The 21,526-nt window shown below is 41.8% G+C and overlaps 2 protein-coding genes across 2 annotated transcripts in view; one reads left to right on the top strand and one right to left on the bottom strand.

Moving 5' to 3' along the window:
• MFSD1 (major facilitator superfamily domain containing 1) overlaps nt 1–11,588 on the top strand; it is a 166,860-nt gene extending 155,272 nt beyond the window's left edge. The window contains exon 17 of the mRNA XM_085634734.1: nt 10,093–11,588. Coding sequence (XP_085490860.1) covers nt 10,093–10,152 — 60 coding nt within the window. The 3' untranslated portion in view covers nt 10,153–11,588. The remainder of the gene's footprint in view (nt 1–10,092) is intronic.
• A 1,272-nt stretch (nt 11,589–12,860) lies between these two features.
• LOC146785564 (P2Y purinoceptor 3-like) lies at nt 12,861–18,074 on the bottom strand. The gene is made up of 2 exons (XM_085634736.1): nt 17,785–18,074; nt 12,861–17,254 (listed from the first exon to the last, which is right to left on the bottom strand). The coding sequence occupies exon 2, from the start codon at nt 17,181–17,183 to the stop codon at nt 16,215–16,217; it is 969 nt and encodes a 322-aa protein (XP_085490862.1). The 5' UTR covers nt 17,184–17,254; nt 17,785–18,074; the 3' UTR covers nt 12,861–16,214.
• Nucleotides 18,075–21,526: the final 3,452 nt, after the last annotated feature.

Raw genomic sequence — 21,526 nt, 5'->3', positions numbered from 1 at the left:
ATTATTCACTGCATAATATGAATAGAGAGGGCTGAAATCACTTCCATTCGAAATGGACACATCCTGCCATCAAGGACAATTCTGGTGTCGAACAAAAACAATGACATTGTTGCGCTCACTGGAGTTAAAACAGAGATTTCCAGACAACGTAGAAGGGTAAAGCATCATAGCTTTACAACACTAAAGCATAAATAACAGGTGTCACCTCAGAATCCCTTTGGGACTGGAAACTGGGAGATTCAGGCTTCTCTGAGTTAACTGTTTTGCTGGGCACAGTAGGATTACGCAAGCTCACCACACTCACAATCCTAGAATGTGTCTGTTGTTGTTGTCCATTGGGGGTACTCTGGTGCACTGAGCTGTATGGTTTTTGCAGCTACTAGGTGGATGAGTTCCTCAAGGTGTTCTCCATTTAGACACAGTCTTTTCTGTCTTTCCACCTGCTCCTCTCCTTATTATGAGCAGTATGACTCTTTTCGATGGTCATGTACAAAAGCAGTCCTTCCATGGTTTTGACCTTTTCCTGGCTGGAGATGGAAAACTACCATTAAAGGCCTTTGTAGATCTATTGAACTCTCTAAACGTATCTAGAGTCTCCTCAAAGCTAGCCAAATTGCAAAACTATTCCGACAAACGTCAATTCTTTATACCAAGTGGTAGTCATGTGATCAGAATCTAAAAAATATCAAGTGTAATTGAAAGTTTCAAGCATTTGATCAATCCTGATCCATGTTAGTATTCTAATTAATTTCCAAACAGAAGCAGCACTGGATTTAACTGAAAGTTGTATTTTTCATTAAGGCCTTCTAGTAGCTGGCAACCACAGCACAACAGATTAAGGAGTAGCTTTGGATATTGTGCGGAGAAACTCACTTGTATAGGAGAGATGAGCAGTAAGCCGCATGTTTTCGGTTTTAGATTCACATGCTCTTTATTTTTTATAGTCTTTGGTGTGAAGCATGACTAGAAAGCCCCATCAGGGTCACCTGGAAGACCCATAATTCTTTGGGGCATAGACTCCAACTTCTATTTCTTTATTTCTTTTTTGCCATCTGGTATTGGTCGTGAAATCAACCAGGGAGAGAACTATCATTCTGTATAGGCCCTCACTGTTTCCTACATGGAAAAGTGTAACCTCACACACAGTCTTGGGCCTTTCACACATTTGTCACACACACGTTCCAAAATGCACAATTGTGGGATATAAGCCAGCTTGAAAAGTAGCACACTGTACATCAATTGTCTCAACGGAAGTAACAAATTTACTGCACAGAAACCTAAATCAGTAGCCAGCAATAATTAGTTTTTCTATGGTCTCGTGATGGGGCATGAGCAGTTCCCGACTGTCTGTGGGGGTGCCCTTCAGGTGCCATCTCAAACCGGTAGAGCTACGGCTCACTTGTCAAATGTCAGCACAGAACATGGAGCAGCCACTGATAATTACCATTGTGAGGTCCACTGAGAGTGGAAAACATACCTCGAAGAGGGCATATCATGCCTAGTTTCAAAGCTATGCTTAGACGTTTGTCACTACTGTGACCGATATGCATGCATATGGATTCTTCATTAGTGGTCACTTGTGTGTGCCATTGATTCACCTCTCCAAGCTTTTGAAAAATGTGGTTTTCTATGGAAATACATGACATGTGAAGCGGTAATGATCTATAATCCCACTATATGCACCAGTATTTCTAATCTATTCTTTCCTATTACTCGACTACTTATGAAGGTGCATCCTTGACAGATTCCTTGTGGGATATGAACTCCAGTGTAGCAAAGAAAAAGAAAAACACAACAGCCAAATATTGCACCCCTTTGATTGCCTAATCCTCCTTATTCAACCTCCGACTAACATAAAAATGACAACACTTCTCTCCCGTAGCCCAAAAATAACTTGCCCAGGCAGCTCAAGACAATATCACACTTGATCACCAAACAAAAAGCCTATAGCACTGATTGCATTCTATTTGCTACTGCACCACATAAGATGTTCCAACTGCTAAGAGGTTTCTGAATCTTGTATGTGAGTAGAAGCTTTCCATTTGACCAGCTCCTCATGTGCTTCCAAATTGTGATATAAATTAGAAAATGGCATCTAAGCTCTCACTTCTTTCTGCAGAAACTGCATCTAGCTTCCTTAAATCAATTGTATTCCTTTAAGTTATGCTCTGACCTCAGAGAATGTTTTATACCCATCAATTCTAAAGAGGGCTTTAATCTTGTGTAAACCATAAAATGTTTGGCTCTCTTCTTTCTGATCCTCCAGCAATCTTCAGCTCCCTACCTTATCATTTGATGATTGACAAATCTTTTTGTCAGATCATTTACCATCATTCTAAGCCCTCTATTCTGAATGAATGAACCACTGAGCCATAAACCGTTTTAAAATTAGTTAATTGACTAACGTTAACCCCTGGATACAGGTTTAATAGACTTGTGCTGGCTAGAAGTACTGAATTGGACGCTGTCTCTGTCATGGATGAATCTTCAGATAGAAGTTGATTAGGGAGGATATTGTTCATTTGGAGCTCATTGTAGAGCTTGATTCAATAGAACACTATATCTTAAAAAATAGTTTTTCCCAACTTGTATTAATCATCTTCTTATGAAAAATAGTTGTTTGATGGAATGTCTGGTGTTGGGATCGAAAGTGTCCAGGTTGTTTTTCCTTTGAAGAAGCTTATCGAGTGACTAGGTGTAGTGACGACTCCTCTTGCTCACAGTGCGCATGGCCCTCGACTCCGTTGTTGGATTGCTTTTTCCCACCATCGGGGTCAAATGTGTTTGCTCTTTCCCTTTTCTGTATCGGTTTCTTCTACTTGTTAGGCATTACATGCTGGTATTGTTATCAGTTGTGGTTTCTTAGCCATCCCAAGTGGTTGCCCGTGGACACCGACTCGTTCCAGTCGAGCGAGGCCCCTCCGGGCAAAACTTCTTTTTCAACTTCCCGTCCGCGCCATTTCCAGCTGGTAATGGAGCAGACCCTATTTTGATTCTGCCCATGCTGCCACACCAAGTTCCCACATACCGACCAACATTGGTGTGTAACTTGTGCCTTTTACCGAATCATCACAAAAACACTTGTGAGGCGTGCCAATTATTTTGGTCCAAGAAAACGGTGCGTGTTCGGCATGCATGAAGAGCCGAGATGTTGCGATAGATCATCAAGAAAACTCCCGACATTTTAAACCGAAGATTACCAACAATAGGCCCAAGTCCACGTGTTGGCAGCAGATGAGGGGAGCTTTTCTCACAATGATAGCTCTGGGTCCGAGCTTGAGATCCAAGACCTAACTCTTGGACAATCCGTGAGTACTGTGCCCCTTCCAACTTGGCTTCAGCCACAAACAAAAACCACAAAGGTCGACCCTAGACCTATTCCAAACAGTGGAAAACATAAAATGCTCTAACTTCACCTCCAGGTTTCAATAATCCCAGATACGCAAACTTCGGCAGATGTCTGACCCTCATCTTTGTTGCTCCCACATGGGGCAGACAACCATGGTTTACCACACTACTAGAACTATCAGTCCCACATCAAGGGCTTCCCAACTAGCAGGACCTTCTAACACAAGGGAGCGGTAAGACATCCAAATTCGTGGTCATTGTATCTTGTGATTTGGCTCCTGAGGTCTTAGAATTCGGATATTTAAACTTACCTCAGCAATGTATGGACATTCTAAAGAAAATCCAGGATACCAACAACTAGAGTCTGTTTAGCAGCAAAATGGAAAAGTTTTGTTCACTATTGCCATTTAAAGGGTATTGACCTTTTAACAGCACAACAACCTCAAGATACTGTTTGTTTCCTGTTGCATTTACAAATCTCAGGGTTAGCTTTCACTACCATAAAAATACACTTAACTGCAGTTGCTGCATATCTAAAAAAATAGAGAACACACCTCTATTTTCAGGATTCCTGTAATTAAAGCCTTTTGACAGGGACTCAAGAGTTATTCCGCCCAGAGTCTCACCCACTCAAGCTTGTTATCTTGATATTATTTTAACAATGGTAATGGGTCCCCCATTTAAACCTTTCCACAAATGCCCCTACAATTTCTTTCATGGTAAGGTGCAATTCTCTTGGCAGTTACATCACTCATATGTGTCCGTGAGCTTCAGGCATTAACTCTAGAAGAAACATTTTTTCAATTTCGAAAGTCAAGGTGGTGCTACGTACTAACCCAAAATTCCTTCCAAAAGTGGCTTCACAATTTCACTTGAACCAATCTTTTGAGTTGTTGGTATTCTTTCCTCAGCCCGATTCAGCTGCAGAAAGAGCGTTACACATACTAGATGTGAAAAAGGCATTTATGTACTATATTCATAGAACTCAACCATTCAGAAAGACACCAACTCTTTCTTGCATTCAGCAAGCCACACAAAAGAGCAATTTCTAAACTAGGCTTTGTACGATGGATGGTAAAATGCATCCAAACCTGTTCTGCGAAAACAAACGAGCACTACCTTAGCCTCCAAAAGCTGACTCTACTTGCAAAAAAGGAGCTACTATGGCTTTCTTATGCAATATATCTATGGCTGACATATGTAAAGCAGATACATGGATTACACCGCACACATTTACAAAACATTACTTTGTACATGTCATAGCCATCAACAAGCCAATTGGGCCAAGCGGTTTTACGCACATAATTTCAAGAAAATGCACAAATATGCACCACTTTGGGAGAAGGACTGCTTTACAGTATCTGCTAAGCATGTGTATCTGCAGCCACACATTCCGTCAAACAGTGAATGTTACTTACCCTGTAAGCATCTGTTTGTGGCATGTAGTGTTGTAGATTCACATGCGCCCACCCTCTTTCCCGGAAACCTGTGACAGTTGCAATTAACTACATTACATTATATTTACATGGCCATTTCACTAGGATACATCATTCTTTACACTCCATCCTCACCTACGAAGCGGAAAAATAATCTAACAATGGAGTCGACGACCATGAGCACTGTAAGCAACAGGAGGAGTCACTACACCTTATGACGCGAAAAGCTTCTTTGAAGAAAACCAACTTGCACACTTCCGATCCCAATACTAGATTGCGGACGTATGCTAAACATGTGAATTTACAGCACTGCATGCCACAAACAGATGCCTACAGGGTCAATAACATTCACTTTCTTATGGATACTTCTTACCATAGATTCTGCACCTTCAAATACTGGCTTTGCGCCAGAGTAGATTAGGAAAACATTTTGCCATCAATGCTCCCAGGGGCTGCTCGGTGGTGTTGTGCATCTCTTCATTGATTCCACACCACCCCAAAAGTGACAGAGCAGAGCTGAATATAAGAGCTACTCATGCATGCTGACATCAGCTAATTTCTTTTGGTTCCTTCTCACCCTGATCTGGAGTTCTGCTCCCAATTTTGTCACCCTTCCAACTACGACAATGTGCTAGGGGATTATGTCCACTCCCAAGATTACAGGTTTCAAACCATGCTGCAATTGTAGAAAATAGATGTTGGTCACAGACCCACTGTAGGTTTGTGCCTGGTGTTTGGGCTCAGGACAGGAAATGTTGTGCAGCAAGTATGCTGTCATGCACTAGAAGGCGATCTGGAACATAGAAGTGAAATCTGTATGCCACCAAACACAAGAATTTATGGACTTTGCGTAATTCCTGCTCTAATTACGAACCATTCACTTGTTCTTGAATGCCTTTGTACCATTTATCAAAGGGAGGCTGGTGCAGATTCTCATTGACAGCACCACCGATATGTAAGCAGTGCAGATCGGGGTCCTGTGCCTTAAGGCTGTGCGCCCCTGGAGTTGTTACGAGTGTCCTGATCGTGAACCATCTGGCAAGGCCTTTGAGTGCCATAGCACACAAGATCAGCAGACTGCATCTGGCAGACCACAAATGATGACCAATTCCCGAAGTGTTGCAGAGTATCTTCTGGCATTGGGGAGAAGCCTGGATAGATCTTTTCTCCACTGCCAATATTACCCAAGGTTTGCAAGTAGAAGTTCCTGTAAAAAAGCATTGCGTCTGGAATCAAAATCTGAACTTCTGCACGCCTTCTTGCCTCCGCTTTTCCTGCCCCGATTTCTGTAAATGATCAGGAACATTGGGCCAAGGTCATTTCAGTGGCTCTGGATTTGGCCAGGAAAGTGTGACTCCTGGAGCTTCTGAGCACAAGGCTCTGTCCTCTGATCAGGCTTCCGCTTCTGGAGGATCTCCTCTCTCAGCAACAGGAAAGGGTCCTTCACCCGAATCTAGACCGCCATTCGTGGAAACTGAACTGTGGCAGTTGACTGTTTGATCTGCTGGAGAATGTGGTGGATGTCTTCTAACCGTCTTTCCACAAAGTACATTATACTGGACGCTGGGACAGATTTGTCAGCTGGTGCAGTTTCTACAACATTGGCCCTTTACATTGTAAGCGGTCAGATGTTTGTTTCATTTTGTGTTTGGGCCACCAATGTCTTGCAGTGGGTCCTATTAAATGTTTTTGTCAGACATTTCAGCCTCTCTATATTAGGAGGACCAGCCATCCTTGTTTTAAATCAGTCTTTAAATCACCTGTTGTGATCAATTTTATTAAAGGTTTGACACCCGTTTCCTCAAAAGCAGTTTGTGATGACAGATTGGAATCTTAATTTGGTCATAACCTTTATCATGTGCATGCCCTTAGAGCTGATGCATAGATGCTGGTTGCATCTCCTGACTTTAAAGACTGTCTTATTCATTGGGAAAAGATCATTTTCTCACATGAGTAAACTGCAGGCACTTTCAGTGCAACCTTCATACACCTCTTTTTCTCCAGGACCCGTTGCTGTTGAGGACTCTGGTGATATTCTTGCCTTAAGTCATGTCTTTCTTTCACATTCGGAAGTCTATAACCCTGCCTGCATTCTTTGCTCTTACTCAACCATCGCGAGCGGAGGATCTCCTGCCGCTGGACTTCCAAAAAGGCTTTAACATTGATCGTACCAAAAAACATCTTATGTACAATCATCTGTTTGTGGGCGTCTGTGACAATGGAACGGAAGGCTATGCAGTAGAGGCCCTTGTCAAGGTTGATGGTCGTCTGTGTTAAGATCTGCTACGCACTGAAAAAGTTGCTTCTCACTGACTGGTTGCAAACTCATTTCACCAGTCTACGAGGCTTCCACTGCGTTGATTCACGGAGTGCCTGTCCTTGACATCTACTAGGCTGTGACGTGGGTGGCAATAGTTACGTTGACAAAAAACTACTGCATTGACAAACTGATGTGGCGGGAAGGACATTTCACCCACCTGGTCCTGAAATACTTCTAGGTCTCAGCTCACTTCACAGACCCTCTACTTTGCGAGTTACAGCTTTGGTATCTATTCTAAGGTGAGACATCTGGGATCAGAAATATCGCTGAGAACAAGTTACTAACCTTCTGTAATATTTTTTTCTGGTGGATATTGTATCAAACCGCAATTCCTTAATGCCCTCCCACCTTTGTGCTCAGTAGAATAGCCTCTTTTTAACACCTAAAACGATCCTGTTAGAAATATGCATGCTGGGTCCCTCTGGTTCCACCAGTTGTTTACACACTGCATCTGAGGGTGCAGGAAGACACCAGCAACAAACTGACATGAGGTGGCGTATACATGTGGCTCTGCACTATGTTGGCTCAGCTTCTTTGCTACTTAAGGGCTTCAGTCTGGTAGGAGGGTGCATTGCAACAAATCTGTCCTAATCCAGCAAGGAGGTTTTTATGCCTTTTGGCTTTTTTTCCAGCTGAGAAAGTTACAGCTTCTTGAGGACACTTAAATACCATATATGGCTTCAGCAAATGGTCACCCTTACCTCTGGCATTAGAATTCCCAGATCCAGATTTCGGGTGAGCATCCTGACCATAACAGTCAGTCAGAGCAAAGATGCCTGGGGGTCATGATTTATAGATCTTGGCTGTATCATGGAATCAGCTATGCAAAAGGTCATGGCCGACACACTCACCATCTCAGACAGGGGCGAATCCTGCCTGCTAATTCTCCTGGATTTGTCAGTGCCTTTGGATGCAGTTTACTATGTGTCTCTAATGAAGATCCTCAGTGAACACATTAGTCTAGTTCTATAATGGCTTGAATCTGGTCTTTCATACCGATCCTAATTGGTAAAAAAAACACCCCCCCCCCAACCCCCACAGACTAGAACAAGGAGTCCCCTCAAGGTTCTCCATCCTCTCACCCTTTTCAGCTTACACATGGAACCCCTGACCACTCTCCTGAGTAACTCAAATATCTCATTCAGCCTCTACTCTGATGACACCCAACTTTACATGAAATTCTGATCACTAAATTATATTGCCACACTGGAAAGAGTGATAATGGAGCTGCAATCTTGGATGACTCACCATCACCTGAAACTTAACCTTCAGAAGGAAGAATTCATTCTAATCACACCACAACTTAGCAATACTTCTCATTCAGTGCTGTTTAAACACTTTAAACATACTCAATTGCAAACCTACAGTGACGGATATATCAAAATGCCTTTGCTTCACCCTGAACAAGAATATAAATCTTCACACCCACATCGATGCCATGTTGATGAGCAAACAACTCCAAACCAGACTCCTTAGGAAAATCAAACCTTTAATTCCATCCATTGACTTTTAAACTATAGTGCAATCCCTAGTTCTTACATACATTACTGTGGCAACGCACTACCAACAGGTATTCTTAAAACCCACCTAGCCCGTCTGAGATCAACCCTCAACTCAGCAGACCATCTGGTCTCAGACACAACACAAGTAAATGCTCTCACTTTTCCGCTTTAATGTTTTCCTGTAAATGGATACCCATTGAAGCCAAAAGTCAGTTCAAACTTGCCTTCATCACCCACAGAGCCATACACAGTGAAACTCCACACTACCTCTCCCACAAGCTTTCATCAGAGGAGAGTCCAGAAATCTCAGAAATGCAGATTCTCTTCATATCGAAACCTGCGTCTTCAAATAAAAATGTAAAAAAACACACTGAGGAAGCCCTTCTATGGGAGTGCACCCAAGATGTGGAGTTCTATTCCTTTTGTCATAAGCATAAACACCTCTAATGTTTAAAACAGAAAAAAAGAAACTCAAATGTTTTCTATTTTCTTCAGTCTTGAGTTGCCTGCATCAGCTATCGTGTATTGACTACACTCTACAGGCAAACAAGCAGGAACCACAGTGATTTTGAGTAACACCCACTGGTGAATCGATTCTGACAGGCTTCTACCGTGTTCTTAGTTTAACCTCAACCCTATACCATCCACATCATTCCACCACTTTTCTGTGTGTGATCCACTTACTCCTACCCAAACCCTTTTGCTCCAAGCAATCCACATCCTTAACTTCTGTAAATTTGATGTCCTTTTATTTACTGAAATCCCTGTTGATCTGACCCTTCACCCCTCCTCACCCATATGGTTGCTTGTTATTATATACCCATACAATGTAACTCCCACTCTGTACTTGTGATGTAAAATGCTCTAAAACACATGCGGGTCTGGCCCACGCTATTCAGAACTAATAATAAATAAATCCTTAATACTGTGTTTAATCGATACACAGCAGATAAATCTAGAGGATGTTCACACTGCTCAAGAATTGGGTATTTACCTGCAACGATTGGTTGCAGCTTAAAGCTCCTTTAGATTTACGTGGGGACCTCCATCCTCCCTGTTAAAGGAGAACAGTTGTGAAAAGACTTAAAATTGGTTACAAAAGAGATGGAATGAAGAGAATCTCTAGATTACCACATACTGGGGCGTTGTGGACTTGTGCTCAGTATCCCGGTCAGTCTTCATAACTCCAACAATGGTCGATCCCCCAAAAGAAAAATGATTTAGTGTTACCGAAGAAGTTTCCACACCCACCCATTATATAATGGATGTGTATCTAGGAGGAATACAAGCTTCAAAACTATTGTTACAGGTAAATTACCTTTTCATATATGTCATCTGATAGTTCTATCTTTAATACATTTTAGAAGGCTTGCAGTTTGTTTTATGCCATCCTGTATTGTAATGTGTTTTTATCTTGATAATTCCCCGGTGGTAGGGTAATATGCTTTGTATACGTGCAAACTTTTATTTTTGTTATCTTTTGCAGCTGCCAAATCATTATTGTACCCACTTGTCTGCGTTGGCCCACAGAAGCGTGCTGAAGTAGCTTACTTCTTTACAAGTTCAAAGAAATTTGGAGCTGTCCTGTTTACAATGGATCACTTGACTTCCACTGTTAAAATATGGCCATATTTTATATCATAATAGCAATATATGTATTTTGTTGAGTAACATGATATTTAATATTGCTAGAGTCAAGATCTTTTACTGAGCCACTAGTGTCTGAATCAAGACTGTTCATTTGTAAATTTTTCTCTGATGAATCATGTTGACATGTTGTCCTCATAAAACACCTTAAGTGGTGCAAGAGAGTTTAGATGCGTATTTCACTAATGAATCAATTTGTTGGGAAAAGGAATCCTTTATTCATATACAATATACGATGTTCGCTTTTACCGAATATCTACACAAGGATTACATTTTTTTATAACAGTAAAATATGGATTTTCCTATGGAAATGTCTCTTACCCTGTAGAAGTGTAGACCTTTCCTTTCCATCAGTGGTAACAGCACTGAGGAAATTAAACAAAAAAAAAAAGGTTGGACCATAATGGTGTGTTACGAGTATTTTCAAATTGTGTAGCAGTACGGGTTTGAACCCATGAGGTTCTTGGCATTTTACATGAGCATTTCATGTGTTTAGCATATTTCAGAGAGCCATCTAGAATGTTTAGTGCATGTTTGTACAAACATGAAGGTTTAAGTTCTTCACATACATATTTAGAATATACCGCCTGAAATAGAATAGTCCCTAAGCAAGTGACAAACTAGAGAACCCAAATCAGAACAAATATATTTGTATGTACTATAGTTGAATTAAATAGTGTAAAATCCATTCAGTTTTAAAGATAAGCTTAAAAACATGTTTACATTTCTATCCAAGGCACATAGGTACATGTATATTTTTCATGGTTTTCATACAGACCAACGCTATGTTGTTTTGGAATTGGGGGAAATGGTAGCTTTAAAAAGGAAAAGGGCAGTGACTTACAAATGTTATCTTAGGTTTAAAGGTTATCATTTTATATTTGTTTGCTGTGCTGCAATACAAAGTTACTAACTTTACTTTTTAGTTAGGGTATGTCTTTAAATTTGGAGAAATTTTTGTTAAGGATATGTAATTCACTATGGGTGTTACATTCATGGGTGCATGTACATGCAAAACGTCCTTGCAATGGGCCTTTGCAGGCACACCAAACTTGAGCATTGATAGTAGGTGTTGGGAAAAATATTTTTTCTTGACTGCTAATAATTTGCAATTTTTCTTTTCATTTTGAAATTAAATAATTATTTGTATATAACTTTTATGTCCAGAAGTGTGCACTGCTGCTAATTGGCACAAAATGTTTTGTAATTTGTTGGATAGATAATAATTTCCAACCTCATATAATAACCTTTATGAACAAAGTTGAATATTTTATTCATAGGGTGTGTTATAATTTGAGTAAACATTTCTTATTGTAATAAACTACATGTAGGCCACTTTGCCTTTTTCATTTCAATTTAAAACATCAGTAATGTTGTGCTTTTGAACCATGCTATGAACAAATATTATGTTGCATCGTAGCATTTTGTGCTCAACATGCCTTAAATGGTAACAAATCTTTAAATTGCTAAATTGTATTGTCATATTTTTATCATTTTCATATATGTATATTTATATATTTGTGTGTGTTTGTATGTTCTATTTAAAGGTTCTTTTTTGCGAAAGAGGGTTTGCACGTGCTTGTGACAAAAACAGTTAACTTTTTTAGTTCCCACATTTTCATTTGAAAACACATCCATATTGCACATATAGAAGCTCAGTGTCATCCGTCCAACAGACCTATTTTGCAAGAGCGATAGCTAGACAATTAGTGATTTTAGTCAATGGCATATTGTATGGCACGTAAGCTTTACAAAAAATTCCCTTAAACTATCTTGTTCACTTTAGTGTGCATCCACCTTGAAATGCCCAAGCATTTAGCCGTATTTTAGGTATTCAAAATATTTATCAGGTTATTAACTGTATTTCAGCAGACGAATAAATTCATTACATTTCTTTAATTTTACTGCATAAATCAGGCTTAGATGGGCTACACCCTTCATTGCAGGTCCCATTGTGTGTGAGTTACTGTGCTGTTAAACAGACCTGTCATTGCAAAAACGATTGCTACATAGTGTTTTCACTTGATCATGTGTGTGTAATACATGAGTTGCAAATAACATCCCATAGGACACTCAATTCATGTTCACTTTAGAGTGAACAGTTCATATAATCTCTAAGTGAGCAGCCTTGCATAAAGTACCCATCCCGTTCAATTCAAGAAGAATATCTTGTTCTAATAACTTCTTGACACCAATCAATTACATGCAAAAACATTAATTTTCCATCACAAGCAAAGCCCAAGTGACCTACCGTCATTGAGGAGAAAATGTATGTGCATATTTACCTGCTAATATGTAGTGTTTCTGTCTCAAAAATAACCATGGAGAAAACGTATAACACCTTTACACCCATTATTGTCATTCATACTCACTGAGGGTTACATAAAAGCCTTGTTGGGCGATCTGGGCTTCCTCACCTGCCTCTCTTGCTTCTATTGTGAGGTTCAAAACATTTTTATTTTTCATTTCGTTGATTAATTGCCATCCTCATTTTGTCTCTTAAAATATATCGCCAATCTAGCAAACTTGAATGAATGAATGAATGAAGGACGTAGAGAGAGATGGAGAGAAAGGGAAAAATAAAAAAACACACACCAGTCTGGTTCAATCTATCTTTTTGTTGTTGTTCTATTTACACACCACACTGTTTTAGAATATTGTAAATGTGGTTTAGAGAGACACGCTTCAATTTGCTAGTATCCCTGATTGGGCTCTGAACTGCCCAAAATATTTTGAAATGGGGCAAATTTATGGAAAGCCTGTAAATGCACATTGATGCCAAATACAGTTCTTAACAATGGTCAAGCAGCAGTTGTACATGAGCTCAAGGGCGGAAGTGCGCAAGACAGAATATTTTTTTTTTCACAAAGTGGTCTGATGGTGTGTTAAAGGCTTAGCTTAAAATATTGCTGTTAAGTTCTGCAGCACCACAGTGTATTGGGTAAGTAAGCAATGACCATTGACCACATCAGTTGACATGTCTGAGTGATTTGTATTCAAAGCTTTTCTTGACCAGAAGGGTATCAGCTTGCTCCTGACAAAGTAATGAATAACCCAGACTGTTTAGAGTTTTGTTGCATATGCATTTTGGGTTCAATCGTTTTTTCAACCATGTACTCAACAGTCCCTGCATAAATGATATTTCAGCTACAGCACAACATGGAACAGGCAGGTGGACTGATAATGTAAAGGCTTGTGTATATGAGGACTGTAACATTACAGTGCGCACTGTGAACTAATAACACTGCATACAACATATTCACGAGAAATTCTGGAACCTGCAATTCTGTAACATAAAGACATTGATCACTTACAACACACCAACTTTGACCCTTCCCTAAAATATTCATGGATCACTTATGACACATTAGCCTTGAAGCACACCACACTTCTTACCATGGGTATTTTTGTTGCATTCATAATGAAATACACTATATTTAACCCTCTCCCCACCCCGTCCCTCAACCTCAATACGCCACTCTTTTACATGCATTCCAAACATCTATCTTGGAAAATCAATGCATCATTTTCTGCTGAGTTGTTGTACACTGAAAAAGGTGGTTGATACTCAAAGGAAAATGTATTTATTTTCAAATGCCTATATGATGGAATATTCTCAAGATTCAATCCTTATGTTAAGGTAAGTAACTTTTTCCTGGTAGTGCACATTCTTTTCAGAGCTAAAGACATTACGCTGCACTTCAGGAGCTATTGTGTTATTTTTATCATTTCTTATTTCACGACTTTAGACATTGTTACTCACGGTTCCAAATTAAGTATTTTGATATGAAGCACCAGTGCTATGGTGTAGACAGAAGTTTGCATAAATATTCATAATCACAGCATTGGTGCATGGTGTCTGGAAATATGGTGACAGTTCATGTCAAGAGAATATTTTAAAAGAGTGATTTAGAAGAGTGCTGTAGAGTAACATCTCCTTATCCAGAGTGTCTGCTTGAATGCGGAGTATGGATCACACAATTTACAGCCGGACTTACAGTGGTGCAACATGCATAATGTGTCCCCAGATAGTGACAGAGCAGACATTTTTTTCCATTCCTTTTTGCCAGGCAGCAAGAATGGTAGGAGAGTGCATTTTCTCAGTTTTTTTCAGCTGTGCAAACTTTGTTGAACCTTACCCTTAATTGCGTATTTGATTGAGAAAGATCAATAAGCTTGAGGCATATAAAAGTCTCATTTTATAACTAGTAAAATATTTACAATCATGAGAAGATATTACATTCTTTTTTCTCCAGCAGATAAATTAATTTGAATGTAATGAATTTGTTAACCAACCTACATGCAAGTTTGCTTCTCTAGACCTGATGTTCCCCGTCCTCTTCTTTGTCAATCTAGGCATTTTTGAGGAAATCTTTACCACTAAGGACTCTCATTATCACCTTTTACTTTGTCAGAACATATTTTACTTTTCAAACCCTTGGATGATGATTGCTTTTAAAAGTGTACTTTAAGTTGTGACTGGATGGTGTGGAGTAAAATTTCTCATGCCTAAGGATAAGATTTCCTCTTGAGGTACACATTACCCCACCGGCTTTGATGAAAATTAAACTAATAAATACAAATGCATATTTTGTCAAATATATTTGCTTAATAAAATGATTTCAAGCACACTTAAAATAACTGTGTGAGATTCTGTCCATTTTGTCAGAGTGGGACGGCCCCATAACATCTCTTTGCACGTCAAAACCTCCCTGTCCCCCAGCAAGCCTAGCAGGCATTGTGGGTGGAGAAAACACTGTGAGTCCGATTCTCTAAGATTTTACTATAAGAAAGTCTGAAACACTCTTCATAGTACTCCTTGCTTAATCCTAAATTTAAGGAATAAGCCAGGAGAACTCTCGTTTACTCCTGGCTTATGTAATACAGGAGTAAGTCATGGCAAAATCTTTCTGGAGGAGAGACTGACCCCTTCATTTTTTTTTATAGCTTTAACAGTTTGAGTTCATGTCCTTCAAATCATGATGTACACAACGTATGTGATGCAAAGGAGTTTAACGTGTCCGTCATCTTTATAATATGCATATAAATACATTTATTTCAAGTTTCAGCACTTCCTCTGCAGAACAATTAATCCCATTTTCTTAATGGGTCCTTCTTGAAAATAATGTACAGCTCTTTTCTGATTAATGTATTGGATTTCAGAGCAGAAACCAGTTCACCTTTGAAATACACAATAAGGGGAAAGGTCATAAGCTCATAAATGCTTGGGTTATCTTTAAGTTTAAGCTTCTGTTAGGAACTAGCATGTAGTTCTGCCTATTTCAGGGAAGATTAATTCGGAAAGTTTTGAAACTACACATTGAGATGTTATCAAGTGTAAGACATTTGGGATGTTTGGTGAGATTAAATCGTAGTTACATGGATATAGTGCTTCATACCCCTGGCAAGGTGCCGAAGTGCATTAGCTTACGCCTAGCACACAATATTATAACATGCTTAGTAGTAGGTGTATTTATTTTATGGCATTTGTATTCTGTATGAAAATCTGGAACATTGCTAGATAACTTTAAATTTGTGGTAGTAACTTCGAGGCTGCTGACGGGGGTGGGGATCTATCTAACCAAAAGGTGACCCTCGAAAGATAGGTAAGCACATGTGTAATTGCAATCAGAGTTGAGTTATATTTTCACTAGGCACACTGATGTGCATTGCAAAAACTGTTTCGTCACTAAATTGGGGGCGGGGGAGATTGTTGCTCCAGAGATTGTGACTACAAAAGCCATTTGGAGTGTTGCTATAGATTACGTTTATGATGTTGACGTTGGCCTTGCATAATATATAAATAAAGAAGCTACTGATTGGGCTAGAGTGATGCCTGCTATCTGCTTTTTTCTCTCCATTTGAAGTACTTGATTGGGTATTTGTGGAGATGATGATAACAATAGGTCCTGCTAACCCCATGTTCCTCTCTAAAGAACACAAGTCCCTTCAGTAGTGTTTTCATGGTGGTGGGCCCACTTTGGAACTTCGCAGTTCATTCATGAAGCGAACCCTGTTTTTATCTCCAGTTAGAAAGTACAGAAGTGGGTTCACACAACTGTTGAAGCTGACTAGTGGCCTCCAAATCTTGTAAGAAATACTTACACCCTGCAATAAGGAGCAGTGTCCAGTGTAATATACGCGAACAACAAGGTAAACTGTACGTGTTACGTGGAATGGAACAAACGACACAGCAAAAAGACCAAAGACGAGCAGAACTGTGCGGATTGCCTTGGTCCGCATGGTACCGCCTACGTTGCAGCTCTCATTACTCTCAATCAGGCTCTTAATCATTAGGCAGCAGCACAGGAATATAATACAGCATGGCAGAAGAAAGCCGGTCACTGTTAAAGTCATGCCGTAGGCGAAGTAGCTGCTAAAGTTATCAGGGCTGGTCAGATCATAACATACAGTCTTGTTATTCACTCTACCAGTGTGTGCAAAAACAGCTGTAGGCAACAGTTCTACAATGACCAGAATCCAAGTTACGCTGGTGCCCACGATAGCTAGTCTTCTTGTCCTGTAGTGGATCGACCTAATGGGATAACAGACTCCCAGGAAGCGATGGACACTGATGCAAGTCAGAAGCAAAATGCTCCCATAGAGGTTGGCATAGAACAAGAACCTTACCAACTTGCAGATGTGTTCTCCAAAGGGCCAGTTGTCCCTCATGGTGTAGTTGATGATGAGCAAAGGCAGTGAGCAGACGTGGAGGAGGTCCGCGACCGCAAGGTTGACCAGGTAGATGGTGCTGCAGGTCCACTCCTTGGTGCGGCAGCAGGAGAGCCAGAGGACCGACCCATTGAGTCCCAGCCCCAGCACAAAGACCACACTGTAGGCCAGGGGCAGCAGAATGTGCTTGTACTTCTCATTCAGCGGGCACAGGGTCGTACCATTCGCGAACGCAGTCGCGTCCTCAGACTGTTCCATCTTCAGAACTCTGTATGCTTTTTCCTCCTGCTAGGGATATTTGCTCACAGAGAGACGCCAGCGTTCATAGCCTGTCAGGAATTTAGAAATACTCTATTATTTCCATATATTCCACATTCGAACAGTATTTTGCAATGTCCTGTGTGCATGCCATATATTTCTACTGCTGCCACCTCAAGAACGTTAAATGCTTCAAATTACATTTTAATTGACATTGTAATGCAATACTAAAGCAAAACTGTGACTGGCGTGCCCGTTTTTCTGGGCACCGTGCCCACTCGGCTCTGCTTCCTTCTGATTTCCTTTCTGCCTGTCTCAGGTGCCCGGCGCTATCCTGGGTATGGCGTCTCAGTAGGACCCTTTTCACTCCTCTAAATTTAGCCTTGTTAAATTTCCCCCGTTTGCCAGCCACATTCTCAGCAGAGGTTTGAATGTAATTTGCTCCTCACCTAAAACGTGCCCCCCTCTCTACACCCGCCCCTCCTTGACACTTGTCATTAAAATATGAAGTAATTACTTGGAATAAATCGTTTAGTAAAACCAGCATGTGTTTGGCCATACTAGTCCACACTTCTCTGACTCACACCCAAAGTCTACTTACGTTAAATCGCTCTTTAAAAATGATGTGCGGCAAGAAAAAGCCGATTGGGTACCGCTTTTTCCCAGAGCGGGCAGCCGCATCAATGCTGGTTTCTTATTTCTCCTCACAAGCCCGAAATTCCAAGTGGTCTGGTCCAACTCCGCTCACCGTAAAGGGAAAATAGAAATTTCTACTACTCGTCTTGCCCTTCGAGGTTTCTGATTTGTGTACGAGCGGCTGCTCTTCTGTTTGGAAAAGTACGCAAATGCCCACGCAAACAACGCCATCAGCTCGTGACAACACAGATGATTGACAGGAACAGGTGCGTGCCGGGCGGCCAGCCCCTACAGTATAAATAGGACGTGTTATCTGTGCGATGTCCTGCTTTTGCGGTGGTGAAAGACCTTTTCCAAGTGTGCAGGGCCAGGCATGTTGAACATCCCTCAGCCTAAGCCACAACTTGTTTTAACTCCTTCCCTGTGTTGTCCACTGAGGTTTACAAAAACACGCATTAACTTAGCCAGTAATTACAGTTTTATTAATTTCTAGGTCATGCTTTTGACAGCTCGGCGCCCAAAAAACACCTTTTGCTACCAATATGGAGTGTGGTTTTTGGATCCACCCTCTCCAGCCAATCGCTTTATTTAGCTACTCTCTTTCAGCCATTGGCTTAAGATTTTGTCTATCAGCTGCTAACTCAGCCCTGTGTGTATTCATCACTCCCCTAATACTGCTGGCCGTTTGGGTATGGTATTTTACATCCACTTTAGTGCTTACATTAGATTACATGGGAGACTCCTTTACAACTGTAGCCCTCCCTGTCTAATGTACTCGCATGCATTAGCACACTGAACCCAGATCTGTTGGCTTTGCAAATGCTTATAATTCTTTTTATGATTGATCTTTCTAACTGCATAATCCTCACTTTAGAATACTCCCCAGGTGCCAGACTGGAGCCAGAAACATTCTAAGCAAAGCTCCTGCATGCAGCTAGGTGGTGCTGTTTAGCCCAGCGCTCGCTCAATACAGAACGGGAAGCGACAGAGTGGAGCTGCACATAAGTGCCACCTTTGCGCTCTGATGTCTGTTCCATTCCTTCTGCGCTTTCCGATGCGGAGCTCTGCTCCTACACTCGTCTGCCTGTGATAATTTCAAAAAATTAATAAGCCAGTGTGCTAGGGGAATGATGTTCCTTCTTAAAGTGACAGGCTTCAAGATATGCTGTAATAGAAGAATTCAGATGTTGGTCACTGACCCACATGAGGTGCCTCTGATGCCTGGGTTCTGGGCACGACTTAGTCATAATACAATTGCGCCTTAATGCATACAAAAGCGATAATGGACTGGAAGGCGAAGTTGTTCATCTCTGACTATAAGGAGAACTCAAAACGCTTGTGTAAATCTAGGTCACAGGTGTAGCCCTGGTCTCAATCCCAGGGACATTCTCACAAGAGGTCTAGTTTATGGTCACAGTCCTTCGGTAAGTCCAAATTTAAAATCTAAATGCAAACAAAAAAAGAGTCGCAAGCCTTGCTCCCATCCTGCCACTTTGGGTCCAAGGAGAAGACTTGAGGGTATTGTTATGTTATTCAATTCTACATTCAGGTCCCACGAACGTTGAGCAGATTCTCCAACTTATCCAGTGTGCCCAGGTTTCCTGGATAATCGGCGATGGCAAAACAAATCCAGGTCTTCAAAAAGCCACACTGCACATCTTCGTTGCTTTTCCGGCTACCTCTGGCATTCCTTCAGACTTCAAGATCTCGCAGTGACCGTCGGCGAGGCCTTCTCAATCTGCGACTGACCCTTGAAATCCGTTCTGGGTCCAGTAGTGAGTCTGATACCAACACCTGCACCAGTATCTGGACCTGTGCAAGACACCACTTGTCGACACCTGTGCCTACATTGCTGCTGGCAAAAGAATATCCAGTCCTGATATCTGACCTTGTATTGACTTCAGACTGATCTTGACCGAAGTCTCACTACAAGATCAGTAAAGCCAAACTAGGCCTTATAGAGCTTGATTCTGCACCACTGCCTCCACTGGGTTTTCAAAACCAAAAAAGTCTTATCATGTCGGCTTCCACTCTGAACAAGGTACACCACTAGAGGAAGATGATGATCTTCCACCGAACTTGTTTGTGAGAGCTTTTATGTAAATTTCAAGATGTCAGTGGGCATGACACCTCCCATGATAAGGGGTTGGAGTCACCACTTGGATCAGTGACTGAAGAGAGTGCAGTTGTGGACCGGTGAACAACTGAAGTCCTGGATTTGCAGCTGCCTTTTGTTGAAACCTAGACTAAGGTCATTAAAGACATTCTACAACTTTGGCCTGCAGTGTCTGAGTCTGTGCTCTCCTTCAACGAGGCCCTTACTGATAATGACGGGGACTTGGTCAAAGACCTCTTCCTGCCTGCCAGTGCACTGGTAGGTGAACAGGCATCCTAGACCGTTGCCTGGCGATCCTTATTTTCTCACCAAACACCCTACTACAGAGAGCCTGATGGTGCAGGTTTCAGCTATTTGAACCCTAATTCTTTCCCAACCAGCACCTCAGGAGGGAGTCTAAAAAAGATTGAGACATTTGGGAAACACATTTTCTCTTTGGCCAGCATGGTGCTGAGATTGGTCAATCCTAACCGTTTGGTTGCCAATCTTGTTGACTGGCTGTTAAGGCGGGCTCACCAGTCAGTCTTACACCACCTGTAGATAACAGTTGTATGATATACGCATGCCTAAAAAACATGGTCTCAACCACCACAGCATCTTTACAACGCATGCCTTTACCACAAATTTCATTGTAAAGGCATGATTGGTAAATGTCATGCGTGGTAAAGATCACACCCCTGCCCCCCTGCCCTGAGCCATAAAAACTGGCCACCGGCACTGCAATCCACTCCTGCCTTGAGCCATAAAAACTACCCCGACCACCCCTACCCTAAAACCCGTCCCCAGCACAACAAACTACGCCAACCCCAGCCCTGAGCTGTAAAACAGCTCTCAGCCCAAAGAACTACCTCAACCCCCTGCCCCCCACCCTGAGCCCTAGCATTGCCCCCAGGGCAAAAAACGACTCTGACCCCAGCCCCCCGCCTTGATCCCTAAAACAGTCCCCAGCCCAAAAAATGACCCCCAACCTCAGCCCCCCACCCTGAGCCGTAAAACGGCCCACAGGCCAAACAAGCATTGGCATAGCCAATAGGTCTCGCCTTTGGGACCTTATAAGTGTTTAGCCATGCAACATTTGCATAACTAAATACTTATATGGTCCCAAAAGCGAGACCTATTGGCTATGCAAAGCGGCCCTGCAGCCGCGAAAGTGAAAGTAATCGCGGCAAAGCGCGGCACGCGCGCCCGCGCACATGCACTGTAGCTCTAGGCTGGCCTGGTAGCACTTTTTGGAGCCCTCTCAATAAGTCTCGCCAGACCAGCGCATGCGCTGGGTCAGGCGAGACCTAAAATGACCCTGCTGCCGCCCTGAGCCCTAAAACAGCCAACAGGCCAAAAACTACCCCAAACCTAGCCCCATGCCCTAAGTCCTAAAACGGTCCCAGCCCTGAAAACTGCTCCTTACCCCCCTGCCCTGAGCCCTAAAACTACCCCGCCCCTGAAAACTACCCCGCAAAGCCCTACTTACCAAGCTGCATCCCTGTCCTTCCTCTCCTGATCCTTCCTGTTCCTTTCCCCACCCATCCAGTCTCTGGAAATAGATCGCAGACTGCCTAACCATGCATATGCATGGTTCAGGCATTTGCGTGGT

This window comes from Triturus cristatus, chromosome 11 (genome assembly GCF_964204655.1).
Source record: "Triturus cristatus chromosome 11, aTriCri1.1, whole genome shotgun sequence".
In the NCBI taxonomy this organism is placed as follows: Eukaryota; Metazoa; Chordata; class Amphibia; order Caudata; family Salamandridae; genus Triturus; species Triturus cristatus.
This window is presented reverse-complemented; position numbering and strand designations above follow the sequence as displayed.

Coding starts and splice junctions, on each gene's coding strand:
- LOC146785564 (XM_085634736.1), bottom strand. CDS start 17,183: ATGGAACAGTCTGAGGACGCGACTGCGTTCGCGAATGGTACGACCCTG.